We start from the raw sequence: 22119 nt of genomic DNA on the forward strand, positions 1-22119 counted from the left end.
ACCAAAACAAACAGGCTGCAGAGTCGGTTATTGATCCTCACTGGGATTGGCACTAACAAGCTCTTCACATTTACAATACGTCTTCTGATTTCACAGAGTTTAAGTAGCTATTCATGGGACCTTTTCTAAAAGAAACCAAGAAAAACCCATCATTATTAAAGCAGATATCAGCTTCACGGCCGTTTCGGCTAATGCTGCGTTCAAGGCAGGCTTTTGAAACCGTAAGTTACAGCTTCAAGTCACAACTACGACTTGGTAGCGTTCCAGGTAACCCGTAGCTCGTGTTTTTACCATCCTGTTGTCTGTGAAAGTTCCCTATAACGGCCACTCGTAACTTCCGACCCGTGAACTCGTACCAGATCGAACTGGTATGACTTCACAGGAAGGAAAAACACAAAGTACGAGTTTCTTTGAACGCACCATGAGTTAGCAGCCCCCGCCCTTGTCAGGCATCAATTGGTCCTCGTGCTACGTCACCACATTCACGCGCATCCCTTGGCTGCACACACAGCCCTTCATGCCGTTCTCTCTCCTCATTGGATAACACTTGTATCCCACAAGGAAAATTTTCTCCTCGGGTTACAGCAGAGCAGAGTGACGGAGAGACTCGTGTTTAGGCTGAAATACTTCATGTAAGTGATTGCTGACGGAAAATAGGACTATTTAGGACTTATATTAACAAAAACATTCCACTGATATCTGCTTTAATTAAACATCAATTTACAAACTTAATTTGTGAACGTGCATCTGATTTACTCGGTAACCACTCGACCAACTCTCAGTATTGACTTCAACACAAAGACTCAATATGAGCTTAAGGTTTCTCCTCCTGTAATAAGCTAACTCTCAAATTGTGTAAATTTAAATTAACAAGCAGGAAAAAACAGGTCCAGGCAGGAGATTGAAGAAAAAAAAAAAAACCCTTTGAAATATTACAGATCTTACCCAGCAGCCAATTAGCAGCCGTGAAGCAAAGGGACAAATTAGGACAAATAGTTAACGTTTTCTCTTTTAAGGACAAAAACAGATGAATTCATTACCTTCTGAGGTCTGATATACAAACACAGACAGAGCTGTTAGCTTCTTTAAAAAAAAAAGACTCAAAGGAATATATCTTCAAATGGCAGAGAGCTGCGTTGCATTTCATGCATTATGCAGGTTTTTTCTATCAGATGTGATTTAAACAAATACCTCCTGCAACACTCACTTGTTTGTACTTGTTTTGGTTTTTTTTCCTGTCTGAGTACTGATACACGTTCATCAGAGCGGTGGCCAGATGGCAGCTATGAGGGGGGAGAAAGGAGGAAAAGTCCTGCTGATGACTTGTTGTGATGCAAATTGAAACTTTTTTGTCCTGTCTTGATTTCGAGGGAGGAAAAAAAAGAGAAGATTTGGATCGTTTGTGCAGAGCAGCAGCAGCAGCATCCATCATTCATACTCACTGAGAAATAGTGAGCTGGTGCCGTTAGCCCTCGGGCTCCAGAACAAACTCACCATTCACATAAACATTGACTTCCTGCAGCGTCTGGCAATCTATTGACACTGACAGAGGGGAAGGGGGGGGGGTTCTGTCTCATGCAAACAGAGACTATTGATGGAATAATGGTGTCAAACGACTTTCTTCCTTGATCTAAATGATTAAAGTTCAACAATAGACGATGAAAGAGACAGAGGAAGAAAGTTAGTCTGGGATGTCGATTTAATGGATGAATTTTATTATTTATATTTAATGTTATTTATTTAACATCACTGCACATGTTCGCTGCCTCTCTTATTAGGGCATCTCTTGATTTATCTGTGTTTGTCTTTAAAAGCAGAACGAAAATACTGTGAATACGTGATGTTTAATTCATAATGCATCATTATAAAGTTTCGCAGCTTGAAGTTTTCAGTGCATTTCTTGCTCTGTAACTATTTTAAGTGTAAAACTCCACAGGTGCATGCTGGGTGACTGAGAAACGTCTCTAATCTGTGAAGAACTAATTGCATTGTTTCAATTGACCTATGGCTAAGCCCCGCCCCCTCCACTCACTCGTATAAACAGTCGACATTCGACAGATGTAGACATCCTTGTTAATTTTATCCACGTTTAGTTGGTGTTGTGGTAACTCTACTGCATAACTTTATCCAGAGCAGACACTTCTCTCGGTTGAGATGTGGCTTGGGAAAAGGTAAAAAAAAAATACACCCAGTTGCCCAGCTTCTCGGGATACCTACATGTAGTGTTGGAGTTGCATGTACCCCATGCACACCGTTTGACCATTTTAAACTTAAAGCAGAAGTAAGCGGAATGTTTGTGTTAATAAAGTCTTAACCCGCCCGAGTTTATTTAGGAAAATATTAAGTTTGGATTTCAGGATTTCACAAGGCTTGAGCTTTTAAGTGGTGAGAGATAAATCTATAATGTAAATGAGAAAAATATTCACAATGACCTAAAGTTTGTGATGGGAGTAAATGTACTCATCTAATTTGCATATTGTGACATCCCCGGGTGGCAGCCCCATTGGATTACGTGACTTCCAGTAAAACTGAATAGTAAAACATATTTACACAGAAAAAAACAATTATATTGACATCTCATCCTCAAAGTAAAGGAACAGTGGTGTGATTGGAGTACATTTACAGTCCCCTGTGTGTGCAGCCAAGGGATGCGCGTGAATGTGGTGACGTAGGGACGAGGACCAATAGATCCATGACGAGGGCGGGGGCTGCTAACTCCATCGGCTGACAAGAAGTTAGCCAAAACGACCGGATCGCTTACTTCTGCTTTAAAATGTCAAGAAAAAACATATAAAAACGAATGAAAACTGACTAACTGCAATGCATTTCAATGGATGTGGAAGCAGAGAATGTCCGAGTGTATGGGCTAGCCATGCGCTCATGGCGTTTGGGGGCGTGGCTTAGCCATAGGTCAATTGCGTCCAAGGTAAAGAGTCATGTGACTGTACGATGCAATATGAAGTTTTGACCTTTCTTCTCCTCCTTCTTCTCCTCCCTCTCCTCCTGCAGACGGCCCCCTGGGACCTCGTGGTCTAGTGGAAGCCACAGAGATGTGCACGCAGGAGTGTTTAGTGCTGGGACATTCAGACAACTGCTGGATGCCTCCAACGTTGGGAACGTACCAGCAGCCCAAGTCGCCCGTGTCCAGCTTTGGGTCTCAGAGGGAGTGGGGTCCCAAGGACAAACTCCTCAATGGACACACTCTGACCCGAGCCTGGAAAAACGAGAGCGGGCGGTCGGAGCACTTTGGTGACAGGAAGCAGTTTGGGAGCGGAGAGGGACACTTCACCAGCAGCGGGATGGCTGATATTCCTCTGGTGAGTCTGAAGTCCTGCCAGCCGGCGTCCTGCCCGGACAGCCCCAAGGACCAGCAGCTATAAGACGGACTTCTTCTGCTTCTTCTCCTTCTTCTGCTTCTTCTCCTTCTCCTGCGCTGTGAGACGTCCTCCCACCCGGACGAAGCTGCTGCTCACCTCTGCACCTCTCCTGTTTTATTCCTTTTTTCTTTCTTTGGTTTCATCTCTCTTTCCACTTCAGTTGAAGCTTCTGCAGTGTGAACTTTGTAGGCCACAAAACTGTAACGCTTTACGCTGTGTGTTTCTCTACAACTCGACTTTACTACGACTCTAGAAGAACCTCTTTTTTCTTTCTTCTTTTTTTTTCTAAACAAACCTCCATGGATTTCTTCAACGACGTATACAGTAACATTTTCTGTCCACTTCATGTGCGATTTGGACAAGTTGGAGGAAGGACATGTGGAAAAATTGAGAAAAAGAAAAAACAAATTACACGGGGGGAAAAAAAAACTACTATGGCTGACCAATATATACAAATATTTGTGGTGTGGTTGTTATTGAGTTGTTCAGGACTATATTAATCGACACAATCAAAGAAAATGGAATTACATTTCAGAAAGTGTTGTTCTAATGACACTGTTAGTGGACACTTGTTTATTCTGTCATTGTCTGTGTGTTTGTAAATACGACTTATTAACCACTATCATGTATCTGTAATAACCACAGTGAATAGGACAGTTCTTGGCTGTTGTCTTCATAATGGCTTGTCATCAGGATCTGAGACTTCAACTGGGCAACGATCTATAATGTGGCGTAATGTACACGACGAAAAACATTAACCTGATTCTTTATAAAAACCCCTACTGTAGAGTTGTTTTTTTTTCTTTTTGAAACAGATTTCCATCCCGTAATATACTCAGTGTTGCCCCATGACTCATGATGATTTTAATTTTAAAGTACCACGAAAAACCACAGGCAAACCTTTTTTTTAAAAACAAAAAACAAAAAACATTTTGTATGAAGGATGTCAGTGCTCAATATGTGCATTATAAAAATGAAAAGCTCTGAAAGCTCTCCTCTATAAACTGATTTTGAAAGTGTTCAGTACAATTAAATAGCAATATATTTGTAAATGGCTAAATGTTTTATCTAATGTTGATCTTATTACTGTATAGATTTTATTCAAATTGTGATTTGACTGAGTGCAATCCCTCAGTAGTACCTGCAATTTATTGACATGTGTATATATATATATTATTATTATTATTATTATTATTTCCACACAGACCTATTATTTTCCATGCGTAAGAAAACACAGGTTAAGATAACACTTAAAAATCACTGTGCCTTCATGAGGTTTCTTCAAACACTGAATTGTTCTTATTTCAAAGACAAAGAACATGTTGGCTACTAGGAACATCCTGTCTGATAAATGAAATGCCTTATGCATTGAATGTTTGCCAAATTTAAGAGACATAATCACACAGATGTACAAAAAGTACAAAAAATCCAAATCGTTGGTACTGAAGAAAAAACAGAGAGAGGCACGTTGCCAGGTAATGCAAAGAGAGAGATCATCCGTCATTCCACTGTCTGAAAAGGTTTGTTTTTACTCCACAGCATGGAAGGCAAATTACACAATGGAAAAAAAGCATGCTAAAAAGATATAGCTTTTGAAAACTAACTTGATCATTTTTGTGTCATTTTTCTTTCGTTGGAATAGACTTGATTTGTGCATTAATAATAAGGAGACATTGGGTTTGTAAAGCACTTTTTTTTCCATATTTATGTCACAATATAAAGAAGTTAAGTGGGATGGAGTGATTTGCTTATCGCAGTATGTTTGTCAGTTGTGAGGGTGTTTGACATCACAAATACTGAAACAGTTAATCCTTGTTACTACTACTACAGGTATACAGCTACTGCAATAAATGTTTTAATTATGTGTATGCTTAATTTGTGTGCAGGATGATCACCTTCAGGAGTTCTGTGTCTGTTTTTTTGTCCAGATGAAATAATGCGATTTGAAGACGTGTTATCATAAAAAAAAATACGCCAGAGGTTTATTTCCAGAGGACAGAGGACAGGACACAGACGAGGGACATTTGAGCCTTTTCTTTTTAGCATTTCAGGAATCATTTTCTTTTTTGTAGGATGGCCAGTTTCCTCCAGTCGTTAAAACCCTCCTGTTGGAAGGACAAATGGAAAGAAGAAAGGAAGGAAGGAAGGACAAAGGGAAAGAGGGAAGGAAGGAACGCAAGCAGGAAGGACAAAGGGAAATAAGGAAAGAAGGATGGAAGGCAGGGAGCACGAAGGAAGGAAGGAAGGGAAAAAGGATTGTGGAAAGAAGGAAGTGAAAAGGAAAGAAAGAAAGATGGAGGGAGGCAACAGATTGGGCCAATTAGATCAAAAGAGGAAATAAGGACAAAGGGAACGAAGTAAGGAAGGATGAAAGGAGGGAAGGAAAGAAAGATGAAGGGCAGGAACAGATTAGGTCAAGGGAAAAGGGAAGGGAAAGAAGGAAGGAATAGAAAAAAATGATTGTGGAAAGAAAGAAGGGTGAAAGGAAGGAAAGAAGGAAGGATGGAGGAAGGGAACAGATTGGGTAAATTTGACCCAGAAGGACAAGAGGAGGGTTAAAGGAGACTCATTTATTTACATCTAAGCACCAGCAGTTACAGTTCATAATATATTTTGGCTTAATAACGAGGACCAAGATGGAAGATGTAAAGAAACTAAGTTAAACAGCCTCCTCAATAATATTTATTACTCGAGCCGAAGGACAAGGCCTCCAAAAAAAAACATAAAAAGGACAAAAAAAAGCGCGATACAAACCCTCCAGTATAATAATGGAGCGAAGCTTGAAGGAGGTGAATCTGGGAAGGTGAAATGTGTGGAAGGAGGTTGCTATGGAAAAGCAGAGAGTTGAGTCATTCAAAGAGAAGCTTTCAATTTACTCTCGGGTTTTTTTTTTTCCTTCACGTCTTATTGTCGGTCCTGAGCTTTGGTTAAATGCTGAAATAATAAGATTTCAAATAGAAGATGAGGAGCTCAGAGATCGAGACGCTGAAGGTGAACTGCTGCTCCCCCCCCACCACCCCCACTGAGCTGCAGTAGGAGACAGCAGAGGCAAAGACACCTGGTGGGGGCAGAGTGAGAGCCATGCTGGCTTTTACCTGCTGGGAGGTGGTGGTGGGGGGGTGGTTCAGTATAACTCCCAGTTACACCAACATCCACATGCTTTAAAGCTCCTCACTGTGCCTTAAATCACTCCTCCCTACAGAAAATACACTTTCACTCTACAGTGAGCAGTAAAATTGAGATTTCAAGACACTTACAGTATGAATCATCATCGTTCTGTGTCATCGCTGACAGGTGAAGAGCCGCACGACTGTTAATTTCCACATGAAGCTGCGCCCTGTGAGGTTGTTTCGCAGAGAAGCAGCCTAGTATAATACCCCACGGATGAGACTCGCATTTGTTGCATTGTGGGGATTCCTGAGGGCGCCATATAGTCCCACTATAAATCCCACTCTCTGAATTTGGACACTCAAAATGAAAATAACAGATCATAAATACGGTGCACCATATAGTAAACAGGCTCTGGTTTTTGACAGACACCCCGAGGCTCCAACTTCAATTCTGTCATATTTCTCTTATTATTTATTAAGAGTTTAACTCTGTTATTCTCCCGTATGCAGGCTGCGGTTGTGGTGCGGTCAGATTTTGATTGGCAGCGATCCAAACCATCGACCCACACGACCCACCCGACCGCGTCACATGATTCAAATGTTGCCAAATCCCGACTGGGATGCTCACACAGGATCCCATCATAGAGAGCTGATTGAGAAAATGTCAAAATGACAAAATGTCTGTAGAGGACATTCCCATACGCAGTGAAATGTCAATCATCACATGGTTTCATCTGCAAGGTTGTGTGCATCAGATGTTTGGATAACACTGCTGCAGCTACTGTGCTCATCAACCCGCAGACGACTCAGAAACAAATTTGCATGCTACAGTAGCACTGGCCGCTAATGAAGGCCCAGACACCCGGCATAACTGGTGAACTAATTATATTTTCTTTATTCTTTTAGGTTTCTCTTTCTCACTGTAACCTCATTTGATATATTTATCAGCTGTCGCCCAATGGACCTGCTTAAATTCTTATTTGCCATGCTAGCTATCGACTTGGGCAAGAATAGTTTCTGAGAAGCTTCAAAGCTAATTGCCTTGGAAGTGCGGGGGGAAGTAAATTAGTGTCACGCCACAACCAAGAAAAAAGGTTCCCAATCGCATTTCCTTTTTATATGGCTTTGAGAATATTTTTCAGACAGGGAAGCCTCCGTGCACAAAGTGGAACAGAGTGAATGTTCAGCGGGGAATCAGTCACAGAGAAGCCGTTGCACTTCAGACAGAAGAAGAGACAACTCTCCACAAAGATACAGTCGACAGAAACAGCACCATCTACATATTTTGAAGGCGATATTTGAAGATAATAAGAGCACAAATTAATGTTGCTCCGCTGCAACACTTTAGCTTTAGCTTCAATCCGTCTAATGAATGTGGGAGAATTCAGTCTGGATCTCGGTAAAAAAAAAAAAAAACGTGCACGCTAACAGATCCCGTGGCCTTGTGAGCCTAAATTTCTTCAAACAGGAGGAATTCCTCTTCGGCTCATCGGGAGGGGAGGAGGAGCTCAACGGGAAGCCGAGATCTAAAACCCCCGGTTACAGTGGAGCTTTAAAGGGACCGAGTTCCTCTGTAGATCGCAGTCAGGAGAACGGTAAGAGTTGTGCTGCCGCCGCCTGGAGCTATGTGACCCGGGCTGACCAGACTGGTCTCCCTCTCACTCACACAGTAGGTATCTGCCGCTTGCATGCATGCATTGTGAGCGAGGGGTTAAGTTAGGCAGAGATTCACCGGGGTTTGAAATGATCCAAGGCAAATTGAAAGAGATTTAAAGAAAAAAAAGCTTACTGAGCAAAATATAAGCAGCGGTGGCTTCTTTTTTTTTTCATGAGGAAAGCTAAATTATTTATGCCTGGGTTAAGTTTCTAGCCAAAACCCTGAGAATTTATCTAGTTTCATAACACTATTATTTTTCAAATGAGTTTTTTTCTTTAGTCAGACACAGAACAACACACTTGTCACACAGGAAAATCCCATATAGGATCGAAAACAAAAGATCACAGGGTCACTGATTTGGAGATGTAGATACTGTATCTATAAGCTTGAGTTGCATATTATTAAAATTGTTGACCACAGAAAAAACAAAAATTAAAAAAACAACATCTGTTCCTATAAAATAAGGCGGGTACAGACTGTGCATGCATGATAGTTCTTCCAATACTGTGCGCCTATTGTGGATAAACCAAGAAAAAAAAAACAGGAATGGTTTGTTCTGGCCTTTAACACCAGATGAATGTGCAGCAGCATGGAAATCGGTTTACAGATGGAGAAGGAGAGATGCAGCGATGTTCTTTAGATACGCTACATTTTCTTGTGTACAGCTGACAGCAGAACATTTACAAACACAGTACAGTGAGCCCTGCAAGCCTGTGTGTGTGTGTGTTGTGTGTATCCATTAATGATGTCCATTTAAATAAACAGCAGAGTTGTGTTTTATACAAGACGCCCTGAGGAAGAGGAAGAGGAGGAGGCCCGGCCGAATGAAACATGAAGGTCAGTGCAGAGGAAGATGAGAGACCGTGAACTGTCATCCAATCCCCACAGCAATAAGGATGACAGATCAAGAGTCTCGTACCTCGTGCCTCGTGCTCCTCTCACTCTGACGTTAACCCCACCGATCTGAATCATCCCAGTTATTATATCCCCCAAAGGTCGCGCAGGGAAACACTGGAGGTCAAAGCGGTGAGCGAGCGCTGAGGGCTGGTGAAGAGAAGCTGCTGCTGCTGTAAACACGACGCTCCGAGCTGGATGTTAATGTCATTATGGGGATATGTCATCGTCCTTAATGACAATGCTGACATACTGATTTAAAGTGAGTGTAATGTTTATGTGTTCACTGAGTTCTTAGTTCGGCTTGTTAACATTTAACATTTGCTCCGTGGCATTAAACATCATCAGTGGTACATTTACTCCTTCAGTTCAAGGCAAGACTTGAGTTCTGTAAACTTTGTTTTAGATGTTAAATATTTGTATTAGGAGTATGATAAATGTCATAGTTTAGTTTCTGTTTGACACAGTAGAAAAATATACAGAAAGAGAAGATAGATAGATAGATAGATAGATAGATAGATAGATAGATAGATAGATAGATAGATAGATAGATAGATAGATAGATAGATAGATAGATAGATAGATAGATAGATAGATAGATAGATAGATAGAAACACATACATTTGAAAAAATATTAAAGGGACAGTTCACCCAAAATTCAAATTTCACTCATTATCTACTCACCCTCATGTCGACTAAGGGCTGGGAGAAGTTTCAGAGTCCTCCGTGCCTTTTCTGAGTTACAGCAGAACGGACACCACATCCAAATACCTCCATAGTACTCGTCTGTAATGTCCCTCTTTTTCTTCCGCAAATCGCGCGAGATTCCGGCAGAGCAACACCGGGAGCTTCCGCTACAAACAAGCTTAAAATATAGACTTATTGAATTTTTTTCAGAACAATTTCTCATGTTGGGGCTTCAATACAAGAGGGGCATTACACTATTACACTATGGAGGTTTTTGGATGTTTTTTGGTGTGTCTTTTTGGACGAAGAAAAGTGAGCTCCGTTCGCAACCGTCATATGGACATGCAGTGCTGCACGGAGCCCTGCTGTAACTCAGAGAAGCCACGGAGGACTCTGAAACTTCTCCCAGCCCTTAGTCCACATGAGGGTGAGTAGATAATGAGTGAAATTTGAATTTTGGGTGAACTATCCCTTTAATGTCATAAATAGTAAAAAAAGTTTGTGAAACAGACTGTGCAGTGTTGAGTTGACCTCAGCAGACAGAAGTTGATAATGGAGGATGAAGATGATGAAGGAAACGGCTCCTCACCTTCTCTCCGTCCTCGTCCACAGTGTCTTTGTAGTGTCAGGGTCAGGTTTCCTCTCTGAAGCGCTTCACTCTGACTCTGACTGAGCTGAGGTTTTTCCTTCTTGTTGGTTGGACTTGATCTGTCTGCACTGTTTTATTATTTTAACAAGAAATATTCTGAATGAAGCTCCAGACACTGGGAGACATTAATATCTAATGAGCCCGGGGGATTGATGTGAGAATCTTCTCTGGGACTGAGGTCCTAGGTCCTGTTCTGTCATCTGATCACATGACGTGGTCAGTGATCTGTAAGTGAATCAGTTCACACCTGGCTGACGCATCGATTGACCACTGCAGTTCAGATTTCACTTCCCCACTTTAAGTTAAACTAAGACAGGTCGGTTTTCAGCGTTTTTGTGTCTGAATTTGTGCAAATCAGGTTTTTATCCAAGAGTAAAATAGTAAAACTGGTGTTTCCTGCAACCAAAAGACCGTTCAGAACTGAATCATTGAAGACGTCTCAGTCCTACAGCAGTCTGCCACGATGAAAACATATGGATGAATGTTTGTTTGTTTGTTTGTTTTTGTCGTTTTCTAATTGAGAAACGTCGCCTGAACGAAGCAGCTCTGTCATTTCAAGACACAAAGAAAAACTCTTCCAGCTGTTTTACCGTCACGCCTCGCCTGCTGCACGCTGCACGGCCCTGTTTACTCGCCTCAGCCAAGTTTCCTGTGGCTCCTTTCCAGTTCAAACAAACTGCTGCTCACGCTTTTCACACCAAAAACAATAATACGTAACGCACCTCCCACCACTGTGACACCGGCCCGGCCCCCCTCCCTCCCCCACTCTCTGTGAAGTCAGCGATGACCTCTGTAGATATGTAAATTGTTTACTAATTGCAGTGGCCGTGATCTCCGTTTTACTGTACTTGTGAGTTATCGTGCTCATTAAGTATTGTTGGGAGCCTCAGGTCACAAACAGAAACCTGGTCATTACACCGAGCGCACTCAGGCTAAAGGGGAACTGTGCTCTCCCATTATTATTGCTGCCTGTGAATTAGACGTCAAGTTAATATCTGTTTTTTTTTCCTAACCTGACTGTGTCCGATATTTCATATTTCAGCTAATATTTCACACTAGTTTTGCTCTTATGGGGAGACACTACAGGTGAATAGGGTAAAATATTTAACTAACACTATCACCATGAAACTTCCCAATTTTATCACTCACATTAAGACAAATATTTTTTTTATTACAAGTTTTGTCCAATTTTATGTTTAAATATGTAAATAGGCATATATGTAATGAAATATGCACTAATTTGCATATATTTCCAGAACTGAAATCTGAACAATGGATATAGCCCCTTTCAATATTCTTGTTTTATTTTGTTGACATAGAGTCAGAAGTTTTTACAGAGGGGATTTTGGATATCTCTTTTTATCACTCTGTAAATGAGAAAATACTGTCACCAGCCCTAAAAAATCAAATGTTGCCATGTTTTTAGGAATAAAACATGGTATAAATCAGGCTTTGAACGATGTATCAACAATCCCCTCAGTAAAAACCTTCAGAATATAGACAGGAATAAAACTGGAAGGTTTGGTGTCTGTAAGTGCTGCTGAAGTGGAGATTTCTGGCTCAGAGTCTGAGGAAAAACTCATTTTGAGAAAACGGACATTAAAGACATTATGTAAAATTTCATAGATTGTTCATGTAAATCGTACTTTTACAATTGGTTACGGATACGGAGGAAATTACAATTTTTGGAGCCACATCATTGTTCAGGAGAGAGAGAGCTTTACTATGATACCTGACATGACATGGGTCAGACAACAAGCACAGCACAGTATGTCACAGTAGCTGTTAACTTTTGGTGAATTTAGGAGAAATCTACTGAGAATAGAAGACAAAATGAGGAAAATAACCACCTTTATGTGGATTTTCTACCATTTCTTTTGACTTTTCTGAAAGAATACATGTTAAGGAAGAAAAATAGCACAAAATTGATCAGTGCATGAAAAACAGTCTTTTTGCCTGTAGTGTCTCGCCTTATTGGTCTTTTTTGTGCATTTTTTATTTTATTTTTGAAAGGCACATCTATCCATATGCATTCATGCACATGCAAAGATGTATTTTATTTCATTTATTCAGCTTTCAGCCCAGTCTGTGATTCATTCTCACCTTTGCTCCGTCCAGACAAAGTTAAATATTAAAACGTGACAGTTCATAAAGCCGATGACTGACAGCTCCGACTGTTTCATCAAGAGTTAATGCCTCGGTGAGGATCGATGGGCGCTCTACTACCTGGGAGCCGCTCCCTGCACCCAAAGGCCATTTAGAAAGAGAGAGAGAGATCTGATGGCTTCGGTCTGTCTTGGCCCCTTCCAGAAATCTGATCCACATGGGCACAACAGACACATCTGTATGGATCGCTCCCCCAAAGCCAATCAAGGAACAAACACTCTGCCAATATTCCCTCCAGATGAGGCCTGAGCTCCGAACAGAGGGGCTGAGATGAAAGAGAGAGAGAGAGAGGGATTGTTGATTAACCTCTGCAGTCGGTTGTAAATCTGTACACAAGGAAGGAGAAACACAGGCGCCGGCGCTGCACTCATACCTGTCCAGCAAGGCAATCTCAAAAGGATTCTTGTCAGCAGCAGCTGTCTTTAAACACCAGCAGGTTGTAGACCAGTTTGTTATTGCCTCCTCTTTGCTTCTTTGTAATGACCCCGACCGTCGTCTCTGTGCTCTGATGCATTGAAGAACAATGTGTTTCTATTTTTCCTCGCCGTTTGATGAGCGTTATCTTTGCTGGAACAAAGCTAATTAATGCTGTAATTCTAAAGTGAAAATAATCATTTCTTTCTTTCTCTTTTTCTTTTTCTCTTTTTTTACAATGCCCCATATAGGTTTCTTTCTTCTTCTCGTAATTATTGAAAAACTCAACCGCATCAAATTTTTAAATTGGATTCAGGGCTGCTTTGTTTGGATTGGCTGTTAACAGAAGATGACAATCTTCCCACAAGGACCAGTAAGACTAAAAATTAAAGTTATAAAACAAAACAAATGTCTGGTTATCACGGCACGAGTGGCAACTTGTGGATAATACTGTACCTCTTCATTTTCTACATTATGTATGGCAAGACAGCTTGTATTAAAATGTTAGCATGCAACATGATTTTAGGAAACTTTTCTAAACTCCCTGTACCAGTAGAAGAGGGAGGAAAATACATGAGTACAGAACAAAGAAAGCAAAATAATATAACACAAGAAGAGGAAGTGTTGTTGTTCATAACTTAAACTTACTGGGGATGCAGTAAAAGTTTTATTTAGAGATGTATAACTGCAACTCAACAACAACAGTTACATTAAAATTGTAATTCTAATGCATCTGGAGATGCATTTATTAATGACCTGTGTTTGCTCTTTGTGCGCACGTGTTGGCATATGTTCACATATATATTATTAATATGTTTAACTATGAATAAATTCATTTGAATGCATGTATGTGTTGTGGAGGTGTGCCACATCTGGAGAGCAGTTAACGAAAGCTCTCATTTGCAAAATGCAGTCAGAGGCCTCTGACCATGAAGTTCTGTTAACTTCTGGATGTTGTAGTTTTCATTTGGTTTTCTCAGCTCTTTACAGGGCAACTATGTGAGTCTGGTCTCTCCTCCTCTTTGTTGTTAACTCTCCTCTCCTCCATGTGCATCTGTTTTCAATGAAGCCGGTGAGAAATCAATGGAGCAGTGGATAACGTTATTTATCATATGCATTTTATGATGTGTATATTTGTGTAGTCTTATCTGTCATAAACAAGAGATTACGGGTTACGCTGCCACAGAGACGAGAGCTGGGACACCGGGTCGGAGGCTCTGATCTTACAAGGTTGGTTTTCAGCCAAGAGACGCTAGGTGGAAGGCAGAGAGCCTCCATTCTCCCTGGAACTAGTTACAAGTCATTAAAGCAGAAGTAAGCGGAATATTTGTGTTAATATAAGTCTTTAATAGTTATATCTTCCGACAGCAATCACTTCTATAGAGTGTTTGGTCTGAAACACGGGTCTGTCAGTCACTCTGCTCTGCTGTAAGCCGAGGAGAAAACTTTCCTTGTATCCTACAACCTTTATCCAATGAGGAGAGAGAGAACGGCATAAAGGGCGGTCCTCTCTGTGTGTGCAGCTAAGGGATGCGCGTGAATGTGGTGACGTAGGGACGAGGACCAATAGATCCATGATGAGGGCGGGGACTGCTAACTCCATCTGCTGACAAGAAGTTAGCCAAAACGACCGGATCGCTTACTTCTGCTTTAAATAACCATCACAATCACTCCAAAGCTGTCTAACTATGGTAAAAACGCAGCATAGTTACAGTAAAAATCCTGCATACAGTAGTTCCTCTTTAAACCAAACTTTACTGCGAGGAGAAGCAGCATCGTTCTGAAACTCACTGGAGCTGATCCTCCTCCTCCTCCTCCTCCTCCTCCTCCTCCTCCTCCTCCTCCTCCTCCTCCTCCTCCTCCCTCCTCAGTGGATTCCCTCCTGGGTACGTTTCCACTGCTGGACCGGTTCAGCACCGTGGGCTTCTGGTTGGAGCTGTGGGTCGGTCCATGGAGGTTTTTTTTTTTTTTTTTTTTCACTGAGCTGGAGAGTAATCTGCAATCAATTGAGCAGCTCATGGAGAATCTCCTCCAGCAGCAGACAGAGCTCTTTTCACGGCTTGCTTGTCTGCAGCCAGAGGCCCTGTGACTCACACCGATGTCCCTGCTCTGATTTCACACCCTGCCCTCTCCCCCGATGTCTGCAGCAGTCAAGGGTTATCCTCTTATCCTCCATGACCTGTTCAGTGCTGCCTCCAGATCACATGCACCCCCAAAGACTCTCCCCTGGTCTGCCACCAAGCAGGAAGTTCATCTCCACCACCTCAGAGGACGTGTTGTCCACATCATCAGGACCTCCATGTCCAAATGTTCACATATCTCACAGCCTGAACACCTGCTCCACTGTGTGATATCAGCACAGCAACTCACCTGTGCTTCCCCCCAGGTGGCCAATCTCTCTGCTCACAACTCTGGAGGTTTCCATCTACAGGTTTTAAGTGTTGGAGACTGTATCATTAGATGTGTAAAGCTCTCTCTCTATTTAACATGGTCTGGTAAGAGTCATTGGTTTCATTGAACTTAACTGACCAATACTGCTACTAATTGTTGTTTTTATTGCTTTGAGACATTTCTCCATCAAGGCCCTGACCCACATCCAGGCTCTGGACTTGATAGTCCTGGTTCCTGTCAGTGCAGGTCCTGCTTCTGCTGGGTCTGGTTTCATTTCCCAGTAACACATCATTCCAGTTATGATTAGGGATGGCTCGATACAACTTTTTTATGTCCGATACCGATACTGATATTACAACTTCTGCCGATACCGATATCAATCTGATACCTTCTTTTCTCCTGTTCATGTTAATGATACATATAATAGACGTACTTTAATATGGACATCTAAAAACACCATGTTCAAACTGTGCAACAAATATTCTTCTCCCCTAAAGGAAGACATAAAATAAGTAATAATCCTTGTCCGCAAAGTAATTCCACACAGCTGACATGATAAAATCACTAGGCTGTCACTCACAACGTTCTGTTTACACATGCTGCAGCGGCTGCATCTCTGTTTATCGCATGTTGCGCAACAGCACGTCGCACATCGCGCAACCTTACGGCATGTCGCGGAAAGTGAAGTTGAGCATTTGGGCTTAGGTATCGGATCGAACGGGCTGTAGTTGTTTTTTGCGATGGTCGATCCTGAAATTTTGACAATTATCGGACCGATACCGATCCTGAGTATCGTATCGAGCCACCCCAAGATCACCGAACATCAGTGTGTTAAAGGGGAACCACGCACTGTTTTGGTTGTTTTTTTCTCGACAGATCTCCCCCCACAGTTTCAGGAGTTCATATTTTCACTGTCCATGTGCATTTGTTTTCAACAAAGCTGGCAAGAAGGCGACCCGTCCGTGGAGCGATGTCTACCAAAGTGGGTAACGTTAACAAGATATCACAAATGTTTGTGTCATCATAGTGCCATAAAGCAGTCCATGTTTCTCATGAGACAAGATCTGGGACACCGGGTCGGAGGTGCTGATCTTGCAAAGTTTTTTGTTTTTTTTTGGCTAAGAGACACTAACTTAACTACTTAACAAGTCAGTTAACCAATTAAGTTAACAATTACTCTGAAGCTGTTTAGATATCTGTCTATCTATATATGTTTAGATATGTATCTTCTTTTTTAAAAAAGTCTCACTATAGTTTAAAACCACAAGGTTCTTCCATCACTCATTATTTGTTTCTGTCACTTTTTGAGGATATCATTCATTAAGCATCCCAGCAATTAGACAGGTCACAGCCTGTGTGATCACAGAGTAAAGCTCTTCTTCTGTTACTGTTCATGTCTCCTCCACACAGTGATTTTTTTTCCTAACCAAACTGAAATCCACCCTGTTCTTTTTCCTCTGTCAAACTTGTCAAGCTTTTAATGCCTCAAACAACTCCTTTAGTGCCTATAAACATCAGCAGCTCACTGTAGAGCAGCTTGTCAGCGTTTTTCAATAGCTCTTCCACAAACATTTTGGATTCTATATCGTAGCTCCTCTCAGAAAAAAAAGAAAAAAAAAGAGTCAACATCCTCTTCACTCCCGTGGTTAGACGAAGAAATAACAAATTCAAAAAGTCAACACGGTGAGGGAGGAAAATGGGAAATGGAAGAAGAACGAACACACACTCGTTGTCCACTTATCTCCGTACAACCATAAACTCACTTCAACAACCAGTTGATTCTTCTCCAGTGAGACGTGAAGAATTTTCTTCATCGTTTTCATAACAACACTTGGAGTGAAATCTCTGGAATTCACTGTTGCACTTTAGAAATCACTTGTCTGCCCTTTGCACTGACTTCACACTTGTTTTTTCTTTTTAAAGCCATTATCATTTGCGACAGCTGATCCAGATGTTTTAGACTCTGGTAACTTCTCTCTTGTCTACTGGTATTTTTTCCATCAGATTTTCCAACCAAGAATAAATACGACATTAAAAAGCATGTGTATTTCTGTGGCAGGAGTAAAACTTTGGAATAGCTTGTCAGAGGATCTTAAACAATGCAAAAACATAACACAATTTAAAATTAGATAAAAAAAATAGTATGATAGAAAGCTATAAACAGGATTGAATAATTGTTGATTGCAACTGTAATGCTGTTAAATTATTTATTTATTTTATTTTTTTGCAACTGTAATACTGTTAATTATCTATTTATTTTATTTTTGGCTACATTTGTTAATTATTGGATACTTGTTTCTTTCTATGACTCTGAAATCATGAAGAGCTCTAATGGATATAATGGAAAATTGAATTAAAGGGTAGGCATCTATAAGCTAGATACACCTTTTCGATCTATTTATGAACTAGTTGAACGAATGATGGTATTATGGAAGGTTGACTGACTGTGATTGATGCTCAACTGTAAATAATTTTGTGTTAAAGATCGAATAAACTACTACTACTACTACTAGATATAAAACATGCTGCCTTTTTACCTCTTACAGAAGCTTTGCTTAGGATCCTGCTGCTTAGGCTAATATCAGACCCCCCCTACCCCCTTCACTCTGAGCTGCCATTTCATTTCAATCCAAGGCTTTTACAACACGCAGCTGATTCCTTCCTCATGAACAATAATTAAAGAAAGATTTCAATCTGTCTTTCGCTGGCTGCACAGCTCTGGTACAGCTCCAGTCGTAGTTGCCTATGACTTATTGCTCACCGCTCTGCTCCGTCTTAGTTCTCCTTGACCTCGGCTCAGCCTGTGACCCAGAGGACCACAGTGTCCAGATTGGTTCATCTCACATCACGGGTACCACAAGGGTCCGTTCTTGGTTCCCTTTGACTCAATTTGATGAGTGCTATAACCCTGAGGAAAATTATGCAATTGGTTTCCATTGCAATACTCCACTTTATATTCTGAATCTGATAAAGCCTGGTACTACTCTACCTCTGTGTCATCTGTCTACAGTATGTCCTGCCCTGATGACATTAACTACTGGATGTCCGACATTTTCCTGCAAATGACTGACCCCCAAATCAGAAATAATTGTAATAACAGCACCTGGTTCCAGCTCTAGCAGCATTAACAGCAGTTTCTCATCCAGGCTGGGTGTCTTATCTAATAGCATTAAAAAACAGGCCCATGGTACAGGTGTTATTTTCGACTTTCGAGTTGTCCTTCGACTGTCTGGTAAATATAGTTTTGGGATGTTTCTTTACACGGCTGAAATATTCAACTAAGATCAGGGGCCTCATTTATCAAAGAGGGTGTAAAACTGCTACTAAATATTTGCGTACGGCGAAAAGACGAAAATGGCGTACACCCTAAATATTTACACCTTTTTCAGATCAATCAAACTGTTCGTACGCACAACTCTCCGCAATAAATCACACAGGACTCAAGAATGGTGCACACGTGAACACACCTCTTACTCCACCCCCGGAACGCCTATATTCAACTATATATGGTCAGCACGTGCATATTTAATTAGCCATGTGCTCTCTGTGGCGCAGCAACTTTTGTGACAACAAAGTGACAACGGAGACAACAGGCGGAGGACGGGGGAAAGAAGCGGAACTTCTCCGCTTCTCCGAAAGCAGATACACGGGCAATAAATCAGTCAGAAAAATTATCTTGCATTTTAATAAGCTACAATAAAAACAAAAACCTCCCAAATCTCAACAAAAGGGAGCAGAAAGAAGAAGAATCTTCCTAATCTGCCCGTTTATCCCAGAAAATCTTTTTTTTTTTTTTTTTTTTTTTTACCTAGATGTTAAAACAATGTAGGAAGCAGGACGATAGTTACCATTACTTTGCAGGCCTTCCCACTACACAGTTACAGCTCTACTGGACTCGGTTTAGGTCATTTTCCATTACAGCTGAGTCCTTCACAGTTCCTCCTCGGGGCCGCGTTGTCTCACTCTTTATTCTCTCCTCTCGTCAGCTCCAAACACACGTGCACCTCGTTAACTCAGGTGACAGAATAATAGCAGTCTAGTCTGCAGATCAGTGTGCGCTGCTGCCGATGTGTTTTTAAACTTGGAGGGTTTGATCCTTGTCGGACGTCACACAGCCTAATCAAAAAAGCAAAATCCACAATCCGCTCTGTTTATCAATTAACATAGAGCCTAGTGTTATTATAGAGCGGGTTGGATTGCCAGCATCAACGGTCCACCACTACCACAATTACTTCATAAAATCCTACTGTGCTCTTCTAAATGTACTCCGCTCCTCTCTCCCTCTCACACTGCAGTTCTCTGACTCAGCAACGGTGTCGCCAATTCCTCCTGTTCCTCAAAAAAGGCGTACGCCAGGGTCAAAATGGGTGTAAATGTCCGCACTTTTCCCCGTCAGGTTTTGGCTTGATAGATCCCAAATTTGGCGGAGAAAAGTGCGTACGCACAAAACGAGGGGAAAATGGCGTAAAAAAAGGTGTATCCACAATGATAAATGAGGCCCCAGGTTGTTTCTTTCATCTGCAGATCAAGAACGGGTCAAAGCTGCTTCTCCTCCAGACTGGACGACCGCAGCTCCTTTATTCTGCCAGGCTTTTAACACCTTCTGAGAGAAGTGACCAGGAAAAGAAAAATAAATCCTTTCTACCCTTTATTTGTTCCTGGTGAGTTTTGAGATTGAATTTAAGATGTTACTTCTAGTTTTTTAAGGCTTTTATTGATCAGGCTGTGGCCTATATCTGTAATCTCCAAACTCCCCATGAGCCTGATCAGCTGGGCCAGACTTATCGCATCCAAAAACCTCCACCAGTCACTGAAAGCTGACCGAACCACACCTTCAGCTGTTGAACTCCCTGCTGAAGAACATCTGATTTATCTTTTTTTATTACAGTATATGAATCTATGATGAATTTATTGCATCACTGTGTTTCCAAAGGTTCTCTATACAGTTCCTAATAGGGTTCAGACTAAATAAACCTCTATTATGCAGTAGAATAATTATAATTAAGGTTTTCATTCGATTACATTTGATTGATTTTAGCCGCATGGATGCAACATATAACAGTGATTAATTCATGTTCCCATCTATTTTGATCGGTCGATTAAAATTAACGGAAACACGACAAACAGATAAAAACAAAAATGGCCATTAAATAAGAACATTAAATCAGAAGATTTGTTAAAAATCGAAGGAAACAGAAGCAACAATCGCTCACAGCCGTTTGATAAACATTTTCTCGTGGTGGTTGAAGTTGAAGCACCGAGCTGTGCAGGAAAATGATTTACTAGTGTTCATGATCTTGAACTTGAACTGCAGTAACTCACATACTTCACCCTTGAATACGGTCAGTGTTTGAATAGATCAAAAGATAAGTACAGCTGTATCCTTGTGCATAATATTGTATGGGTTGTACTATTTCATATGTTTATGTAATTTAATTTTTTATACAGACACTCCTGCATAATATTTATCAAAGCAGGGTTTTTAAAGATTTGGCCATGAAGTGGAGAATATGTGGTTATAAAAGTGAGTGATGGGTTAGACATGGGTCGGCAGGGACAGAGGTTAAAGGGCGTCATAACACATGAATAAAAGATGCATGAATTTAGGAAGAAACACGTCTCATCTAAATAATAAAAAATATCAATCACATGTTTTATAGTCTGTGTTGTGGTTAAACCAGCAGCACTATTACTCAACTTAGAAGTAACTGAGATTTCATTACTACTCTTTGATTTTATTCAGATGGCCCTTTATAAGCCACTGAGCTCACACTCAGTCTCCATAATTGAAACCAAAATTTAATTTCCAGCACCTACCGACATTTAAAATGTTCCCTGTCACGTCACCTTTTGACTGAATTAAAATGGAATTACCTGTAATTGTGCTGGCTTTTGGGATTATTTTTACTTAACGTGAGGTCTTGCGAACACCTGAACGACAGGACGGAGATAAGCCATTTCCATTAAAATTCTAATGAAAAGTCCGCGGTTGAGCATTACCAGAAATAAGAGCTTTTAGCTATTCACATGCTAATAATTGGACAAAGGAATTTTCTGTGACTTTCCTGGGTGACATTTGATTTGGGAAAAGATTGATAAATTAAGATGCAACACATGCAGGAGCCTGATCTGGAGACTGATTACTGTAAAATGTTCATTCATTACCATGAGCGCGTCCATATGTGCAAAATGTCATCGCACTGATGTGTGCGTGTTTAATACAAATCCAGCCTTGTCATGCACTTTACTTGCACTTACAGTTTCGACTGTAGCGAAATATAACTCAAGGGCAAGGTGAGGGAAGATATCCACCGACGTCTCAACGAGCTAAATGAATAAGAAAATGTGCTTTTTCTTTTTTTATTTAAATGACAGAGAGTAATGGGCTTTTATGACGTATTGATTCATGTCTCATTAGCATTATACTTGTGAAACAGAAGCACAGACAAGAGGAATTAACTCAATTTCTTCACTTGGCGGAGTTTATCCCAGATACTCAGCACCAACATGTTTCCTCAAAAACTTCTGCAGAACATTTTTCTTTTATTACTTCATCTTGTTCAACCTGCTGCGAATGTTTTTTAATTTTAAATTGATCTTCAAGTCTCACTATAACCAGAGTTTCAGATTGTGTTTGAGTGTTAATAAGAAAGGATATAATAACGACTGAAAATAGACGATTTGCATCAAATATTTGCTTTGATATTAGGATATGAAAAGAAAATGTGCACAAAATGTGTCTAAAGCTCAAATATCTCACATTTTCCATCACAT

At 40.8% G+C, this 22119-nt stretch overlaps 1 protein-coding gene across 1 annotated transcript in view; it reads left to right on the forward strand.

Annotated features, from left to right (window-relative positions):
* The window catches only part of pcdh9 (protocadherin 9), a gene marked incomplete at both ends in the record, with an annotated part of 251729 nt that extends 248349 nt beyond the window's left edge, over positions 1–3380 (forward strand). The window contains one exon of the mRNA XM_083997860.1: positions 3010–3380. Coding sequence (XP_083853986.1) covers positions 3010–3380 — 371 coding nt within the window. The remainder of the gene's footprint in view (positions 1–3009) is intronic.
* Positions 3381–22119: the final 18739 nt, after the last annotated feature.

This window comes from Trachurus trachurus (genome assembly GCF_905171665.1).
Source record: "Trachurus trachurus genome assembly, chromosome: 3".
Classification (NCBI taxonomy): Eukaryota; Metazoa; Chordata; class Actinopteri; order Carangiformes; family Carangidae; genus Trachurus; species Trachurus trachurus.